Source organism: Leptodactylus fuscus, chromosome 1, assembly GCF_031893055.1.
Source record: "Leptodactylus fuscus isolate aLepFus1 chromosome 1, aLepFus1.hap2, whole genome shotgun sequence".
Classification (NCBI taxonomy): Eukaryota; Metazoa; Chordata; class Amphibia; order Anura; family Leptodactylidae; genus Leptodactylus; species Leptodactylus fuscus.
This window is the reverse complement of record NC_134265.1, coordinates 42,902,986-42,912,080: the sequence shown is the minus strand read 5'-3', so window position 1 is coordinate 42,912,080 and position 9,095 is coordinate 42,902,986. Positions and strand designations below refer to the sequence as shown.

General features: G+C 44.6%; 1 protein-coding gene across 1 annotated transcript; it reads left to right on the top strand.

The window, feature by feature from the left end:
• The first annotated feature begins 4,785 nt into the window (after positions 1-4,785).
• Positions 4,786-8,061, top strand: LOC142189561 (kelch-like protein 10). The gene is made up of 5 exons (XM_075262172.1): positions 4,786-4,979; positions 5,552-6,041; positions 6,324-6,899; positions 7,112-7,261; positions 7,765-8,061. Exons 1-5 carry the CDS (start codon positions 4,786-4,788, stop codon positions 8,059-8,061), a joined length of 1,707 nt encoding a protein of 568 aa, XP_075118273.1.
• Positions 8,062-9,095: the final 1,034 nt, after the last annotated feature.

The following is a 9,095-nucleotide window of genomic DNA, read 5'->3' as shown; positions in this document are numbered from 1 at the left end:
GCCCGAAATGCGTTGTGTGAGTTTGATGCCAATAAAGCCGTGTTTTCTAATAATTATTAAGAAGAGCGCAGTTCCTTGGTACCAGGTTCATCACTGAATCTGGTTTGCCGGAACTTTATACTTCAAGCTAGGATGTTGGGGCTAGTAGTGGAGCAGGGAGTCCTGACAGGGGTCTGGTTACCTGGATACTAGGCCTGAATAAGTTCCTCCTGTCAGGATCCTCCGTTACTCCTCCTGGCACGACTGGTAAATGTTCCAACAGAGATGCTCCACACTATTCCCTGTCTCAGGGCTATCTCTGGATGAGCCTGAGGTGATAAATAATCCTCCTCTAGACTGTACTGGTGGCCATAGAGTTCCAGGGCTGGTAGCCTCCCTGGACAGTCCACCATGAACTGTACAGGATGACTGTCCTCTCTGAACTGACCTTCAATGGTCGCCATGAAGACTATAGCCTACCATAACCCTGCTCAGTGGCCTGCGATAGACCAGCGCTGATCTAGGCAAGGCTTTTGAACTGTGAGGGGGAAAAATTACAAGGGAAAGCTGCAAAATAAAGTCATATAACACTGAACATGGGACATAACAACACAACCCGGAGACACAACAGACAAAGACTTAAAGCAGCAGCACTCGGGGATGCTGCACAGTAGTATATACATTACCATACCCCCCAACTATTGAAGAACAGAAAGAGGGACAAATGTGCGGCACGGTACACAATCGGCCAACAATCCTCCTCCTCATCGTAGGCCCATTCACCACCACCAGTCTCTGACTATGGGAACTGGTCAACATTGGCAGTTCTGTCATTATAAGTTTCTTCAGAATGACACAGGCGCAACATATTAAGTACTTTATAATGAACTTTCCAATAAAATATGTACCTACAATCAGTGCCGCACCTCCCATGAGGCGACCTGAAGCGAGCGCTTCAGGCGGCGCTATGCCAGGGCCTCAGGGAGGGCGGCATTTTTGCTAACCTAAGCCAGTCCAGGACAAGCTGTCCTGGACTGGCTTAGCACGGAGAGGTGGTTTGGGGAGGCCACTGGAGCAGCGCTGCTCCAGCAGCCTCCCCTCACGCTCAGGCAGAGCGCAGGCAGTCTCCGGGCCTGCTCTCTGCTGGCGAACGGTGCTAAGCCCCGCCCCTTCAAGTCACCACGCCCCTTCTGCTAAGCCCCGCCCCTCCTCCGGGCAAGGGGGGGGGCGACTTTCTGTACTTTGCCTCGGGCGGCGAAAGCAGCAGGTTCACCCCTGCATACTGTGCAAATGTTTAAGGCAGGTGTGGACAAAATGCAGTGCACATGCAGTGTGTGGTACTGCAATTCAATCCTATTCAAGTCAATAGGGCTGAGCTGTAATTCCACATACGACAATAGCGTCACTCTTTCTATAAAAAAAAAAAAAAAACTATTTTTTTTTATCTCATTTACACAAACTTTCTGCAATTCACTCCATCAAATATTCACAGAACCATTCCTCCTATATACTTACTGAAAACATATCTCTTCTGACAAGCGTATAACCTGGACTGCAGAATTCACCAATACTGTATACCCCTGCCATACCTAGAATTGCCCCTGTATGCGGCTCTAGTCTTAATATATTGATATCTATACCACACGTAATACTGTATATGTTACAGAGTATCACTTCTCCCAAATATTATGCCATGGAAACGCTAAACCAGTTATGTAAACAAGTTATAATATGCAGTACTGTACAAAAGTTTTAGGCAGGTGTGAAAATATATGCTGCAAAGTAAAAATGCTCCCAGAAATAGAAGTGTTAATGGTTTATCTTTACCAAATAAAATGAAGTGAATGAAGAAAAGTGAAATCTAAATCCCTTCAATATTTGGTGTGACCTTTGCCCTTTGACTTCCATCAGTTCTTCTCGGTACACTTGTAGACAGTTTTTGAAGGAACTCGGCAGGGGGGTTGTTCCTGCCGCCATCTTGGGGAACTAAGCCCAGATCTTCTATGAATGTAGCTTGCTCCAATCCTTCTATCTCTTCATGTAATCTCAGACAGACTGAATGATGTTGAAACCAGAGCTACGTGGGAGTCAATGGAGTCCTCTGGGCTCCGCGTGTAATCGCAGTTTAGCAGTCCACCTCTTGCAACAGACCCGAACAACAGAGACACAACACTCATGTAAACCTAAGAAGCTCTAGATACAGCACACAGAAGATCTGTGATTAGTTCTCTGAGATGTCTGAAACAAAAACTGTCCTTCAAAAACTGTCTGCAAGTACCAAGAAAAACTGATGGAAGGCAAAGGGCAAAGGTCACACCAAATATTGATGGAGTTCAGATTTCTCTTTTGTTCACTTCATGTTGGTCATTGACAAAAATAAACTAATAACCCTTCTATTTCTGAAAGCAGTCTTACGTTACAGCATTTTTTTCACACCTGCCTAAAAATTTTGCACATTACTGTACATTATTAGAGATGAGCGAACACCCAAATGTTCGAAGTTCGAAATCCGATTCGAACAGCCGCTCACTGTTCGACTGTTCGAACGGGTTTCGAACCCCATTATAGTCTATGGGGAACATATATTCGTTAAGGGGGAATCCCAAATCCCTCTCAGGAGGGTCACCAAGTCCACTATGACACCCCAGGAAATGATGCCAACACCCTGGAATGACACTCGGACAGCAGGGGAAGCATGTCTGGGGGCATATAAGTCACTTTATTACATAGAAATCCCTGTCAGCTTGCGATTTTCGCAAGCTAACTTTTTCCCATAGGAATGCATTGGCCAGCATTGATTGGCCAGTCTTCAGAATTCGGCCAATCAGCGCTGGCTCTGCCGGAGGAGGCGGAGTCTAAGATCGCTCCACACCAGTCTCCATTCAGGTCCGACCTTAGACTTCGCCTCCTCTGGCAGAGCCAGCGCTGATTGGCCGAATTCTGAAGACTGGCCAATCAACGCTGGCCAATGCATTCCTATGGGTATGCGGTGATGCAGCTGAAATGAGCAAGTGCACACACTCACCTCTGCTGTGCAGAGACTCAGCAGTGTCGAGCCAGTTCTGCTCAACTACACCGTGTGCCGGTCGGCTGTGCTGTGCCAGCTCGGCACACACTCAGCTCTGCTGATTCTGTATACTGATTCTGTATACTGGCCAATCAACGCTGGCCAATGCCAGCGGTGATGCAGAGCTGAGTGTGTGCCGAGCTCGCACAGCAGAGCCGACCGGCACAAGGTGTAGTTGAGCAGAACTGGCTCAACACTGCTGAGTCTCTGCACAGCAAAGGTGAGTGTGTGCACTCGCTCAGCTCTGCTGCATCACCGCATACCCATAGGAATGCATTGGCCACCGTTAATTGGCCAGTCTTCAGAATTCGGCCAATCAGCGCTGGCTCTGCCGGAGGAGGCGGAGTCTAAGATCGCTCCACACCAGTCTCCATTCAGGTCCGACCTTAGACTCCGCCTCCTCCGGCAGAGTCAGCGCTGATTGGCTGGAGACTGGCCAATCAATGCTGGCCAATGCATTCTTATGGGTATGCGGTGATGCAGCCGTGCTGAGCGAGTACACATACTCACCTCTGCTATGCAGAGACTCAGCAGTGTTGAGCCAGTTCTGCTCAACTACACCATGTGCCGGTCGGCTCTGCTGTGCGAGCTCGGCACACACTCAGCTCTGCTGATTCTGCATACTGATTCTGCATACTGGCCAATCAACGCTACTCAATGCATTCCTATGGGAAAAAAGTTTATCTCACAAAAAACACAATTACACACCCGATAGAGCCCTAAAAAGTTATTTTTAATAACAGTCCCACATAAATAAAGGTTATCCCTAGCTATCCCTGCCTGTACAGCTATCCCTGTCTCATAGTCACAAAGTTCACAGTCTCCTATGACCCGGATTTGAAATCCACTATTCGTCTAAAATGGAGGTCACCTGATTTTGGCAGCCAATGACTTTTTCCGAGTTTTTTTCAATGCCCCCGTTGTCGTAGTTCCTGTCCCACCTCCCCTGCGCTGTTATTGGTGCAAAAAAGGCGCCAGGGAAGGTGGGAGGGGAATCGAATTTTTTTGGAGTTTGCCACGTGGTGTCCGTATGGAATCGAACATCTTGAACAGCCTGATATGCGATCGAACATGTGTTCGATAGAACACTGTTCGCTCATCTCTATACATTATCATTTTTTTACATAAGGCATACACTTGTTTAGTTCTTTACATGGCCTAATATTTGAGGCAGAATGGCGGATACATTTGTAACAAATACAGGACAAAGTGTGGTCCAGACATCACTATTTTAGGAATCAGCAGTCCTATACAGGTCAGGGAAGGTGGTGTTGGAATACTGGTTGGGGGATGCTATAGGCCAGTTACGTTTTCTGTAAGGATATAGGGAGGGGGAGAGTTGTAGAATGTCTGGTGCAGTGAGGGAAGGGTCTCCAGAATTTGTGTAGAGGGGTAAAATGAAATATTAAAACAATTGTTTAATTCTTCTAGAAATAATCCCACCATTGGCGGCCATATGCGGAATTGCAGCTCCGCCCTATTTGCTTGTATAGGACAGAATTACAGAACCGCACACGGCCATTGGACTAGTAAGGCGCTGTTTATGGAGGTGTCTCTTCATACACGTGTACATTCTATTACTAAGGAAGCTGTGATGTCATCGGAGGAACTTAGCAGCGGCAACGTTCCGTTTATCAGTTGAGTGGTTAGTAGTCGTTGTGATAGGAAGACGCGATCTTTCTAGTGTAATTGATATTGAGCACTGTAATAGGTGCACTATGAAACGCAAAAATTGCTTCATGGCTCCCAATGCCAAAAGATCCTGCAGTAGATGGATGAGCCATGGATTTCATACAGAAGTCAGCTCCATGGCATGCAATGCCTACAATGAGTTGACACTCATGGGCAAGCAATGTGATGCCATTATCAGAGTCCAGAGCACTGACTTTCATGTACATAAAACCGTCCTGGACCTCTGTAGCCCTTATTTCAGGTGAGCGTTTAATATTTTCTGAAGCTGAAGGGGTTTTGCCAAATCGACAACTTATCACCTATACATAGGATAGATAGTAGATAAGTGTCTGATCAGCAGGGTGTTCAATAACTGGGATCCCCACTGATCATTAAAACAGGGCGCCTATGTACCCCTATATGAACTATGTTTTATAGATAGGTTCCTAGGAGCCCTGACAGTGTTATACACTATGTTTTATAGATAGATTCTTAGTAGCCCTGATAGTGTACTACACTATGTTTTATAGATAGGTTCTTAGTGTATAACAATATCAGGGCTACTATGTTTTATAGACAGGTTCTTAGTAGCCCTGATAGTGTTATACACTATGATATATAGATAATTTCCTGGGATTCCTGACAGTGTTCTACACTATGTTTTATAGATAGGTTCCTAGGAGCCCTGACAGTTTTCTACACTATTTGGTTTGTACTGAACTTGTTTGACCCTAAATAAATCTTGGTCCTGAACTTCCCAATTGTAGCATTTTACATTTATACGTAAAGGTTAGTAATAGTGATATTTTACTTCTATGTGTTTTCTATTTTCAGGGCTCTTTTCAAAAATGATTTGGGCAGTGCAGACAGAAATGTCTATAACATACCAGGCGTTCACCCACAAACCATGTGGAGTATAATAGAGTACGCCTATACCAACAGTGCTGAAATAACGCCTGAAAATGCGATGGACCTCTTTATTGCGGCTGACCAATTTAATATAATGGGAATTATCAATCTGTGCAGCAAATTTATTGCATGTCAGATTGATCTCGAAAACTTCCTGGACATATGGAGAGTGACCAACCATTACCTCTGCCCTGATCTCCGCCAGAAGACATTGACTTTTATCCTCCACCACTTTCAAGAACTAGTGAAGACATCAGACAAGTTCTTTGAGCTAACACTACAAGAACTTAGAGAGCTCATAGAAAAGGATGAGTTAAACGTCACAGAGGAGAGCGCAGTATTTGAGGCCATTGTCCGATGGATAAACTTCGCTCCTGCGGAAAGAAAAGAGTCCATGAGAATTCTTCTCCCTCAGGTATGGCTATAGCATTAGAAGGAACAGAGCTGCCATGACAGTGTCCAGGCTCCATGCTGTATCACTATATCAGGGACTGGATGTATGGATCCCACCTAGCATATATATCTGGGGAATAATAAAGGCTTACCTGCACAATGTTCTGTATGTAGCCATTTACATGTAATGACCACCAACATACTTATGTGTATGGCTATCTTAAAACCCAAATAGATCCGTGATAATTTGTTTTTTTTGTTTTTTTTAAATAAAATGTCTTAACCCTCTTATATTTCTTGCTAGATCCGCTTGGCCCTGATTAATAAGGAGTACGTCCTGAACAATATCATGGCCAATGTGTATGTCAAAGACAATGAGGACTGCAAAGCCATTGTTAACACTGCTCTAACATTGAAGCCAAACATGGTGAGACCTCGCCTACCATACGCCATTGTATTTGCTCTTTGTGGCTATACTGGCTCAGAACTGGCTAATAACATCAGGCCTTATGACACCCGAGCCAACCGGTGGACCAGAGCTACATCTGCAGTGAGGACACCTACAGCCCATCATGGCACTGCATATCTGAATGGCTACATTTATCTCATCGGTGGATTTGATGGTTCGGACTACCTCAGAAATGTACAATGCTTTGACCCCATGAAGAAGACGTGGCATGAAGCAGCCTCCATGAACTATAAAAGAGGACATGTCTGTGTTACCGTCCTTGATAATTATATATACGCCATGGGTGGATTTGATGGGCAACAGACTCTTCATACAGTGGAACGTTACGATCCTGAGGCCAATCGGTGGACTTTAATTTCTTCTATGCAGGAGAAAAGGAAAGATGCTGGTGCCACCACCCTTAATGGAAAAGTAAGGAGACTTTGATGTCTATACCTCCAGCCCTAGCTAATTTTTGGGGGATTTTCTTTTTTATACTTTTATTTTGTGTGTTGCAAACTGTATAACTGACTAGGAATTTGTTTTGATGTCTAAGTCTGGAGGAGCGGCTTACAAGAATCTTCTATATAATGTGAATTTAGAAGCAGGTTGCTACATTATTGTCCATTCTTTATTTCATTCAGATCTATATATGCGGTGGATCCAACGGACAGGATTACTTGTCATCAGCCGAGGTCTACAATCCGGAAAGCAGGCAGTGGAGCTACATCAGCCCAATGAAAAGCCGACGTAGTGGATCCGGAGTCACGGCCTATAGAGGCAAAGTATTTGCGGTATGATAATGGACATTTTCTCTTTCAGCATCAAGTTAGTTATAATATAGATGGAAGACACTTTAGCTCCAGGCCTGTCGGGGCTCATTGGCTGCTATAAAGGGCTTGATAAAGGATAAATGGAGTCAGCAGATTGACCTGCCCATCTTTTTCATCAGTTTTATTAATATCAGGCTTACCGTGCATGCGCCATTTTTGGCTGTTAATGACTGTTCTTCTTTACGGGGACACGGTGTGTATTTGTATCTGTAGCCTACTGCAGAAAAAAAAATAAATAAGAGGTTTTTTTCAGATTTATTTCTAATTTGCGCAGGCTGCAATATTATAGATATAAGTTTGAGAAGCGACCAAAAAAAATGCTCAAGAAGAAAATATTTTAATTATTAAATATTAGAATTCATACAATTAGATACATTAGAGATAAATCCATTGTTTCTTTACATTTTCTATATAGATTTTTTGGAATTGACTGAATTTTATACTTCTTCATTTTTCTTCAACAGATTAGTGGTTATGATGGACACAATTGTCTGTGGACGGTAGAAACTTATAGCCCCCTCACTAAGACCTGGTGTAGGGCACCAAACATTCTGAAAAGGCGCAGAAACTTTGGCACCGCGGTCATAGATGACCGCCTTTATGTTGTGGGCGGCAGGAATAACTTCATCCCCATTTTCACCAATGAATTTTATGATGAGAAGACGAAAGCTTGGCGTGCCCAAACAAATGAGATCTCCCCAAGTGTCCAAAGCTGCTGTGTGGTTCCTGGCCTACAGAACATTAAGGAGTACATTTCCTGAATTTGTCACCCTGTAAATACAGGAATCTTTCAATAAATTGCCTGAGAAACCAAAAGATTCTTAATCGATGGGTGAGAGGGTGGAATAACTTGGGTGCAGAGTGCTGGTTTCTATCACATGTCCCAAAGTCAGAACCTTCCCAAAAACTCAAGGTTCTGCCTGGATAGTAAGTAAGCTTAACACTTGATGAATAACCCTTAGAATACTATACGTATGCCTGCTGGACCCACACACCTATTTCTCACAATCCCGTCTCAGTCGCTAAGGATGTATATTGTCCAGCAACCACAAGTGAACAGCAGATTTAAAGGATAGGAGCAGGGGCATAAGCATACCTCCCAACTTTCAAAGGACAGAAAGAAGGACAAAATGCACAGCACATTATGCAAATTTAGCTCCACACACTTCTGTTTTGACCCTGCCCATTATCATCCATTTTTCCATGTGCCCCCACACAGTATAATACTCCTAAAGTCACACAAACATTATATGCCCCCACATTATAACGTTCTCCTCCAACTGCCCCACAGTATTAAGTCTCTCTCCTGGTGCCCCAGTTTAAACTGGGGTAAACTAAAGAGGGACATGAAACTGGGGTAGCTGGAGGGGACATTATTAGTGGGGGTAGTTGGATGGGGACAATAAATTAATGGCAACTGGAGAGGGACATGAAACTGGGGGCAACTAGAGGCATATAGATCCTCCTCCAGCCACTCCCATGGTTTAATGTCCTCTTCCAGTGACCCCCATTGTTTAATGTCCCCCTCCAGTTGTCCCCATTTTAATGCCACTCTCAATCCCCCCAGTTTAATTGTCCCCTCCATCTGTCCCAGTTCAATATCCCCCTTCACCTGCCCTCAGATTAATGTCCCCCTTTTTATGCCCTCAGTTTAATGCCCCCCCCTTCGTCTGCCTTCAGTTTAATGTCCCCCCTTCGTCTGCCCCAGTTTTATGCCCCCTCCATCTCTGTCCCCAGTTTCATGTCCCCTTCATCTCTGCCCCCCCCCCAGTATAATGTCCCCCTCCATCTCTGC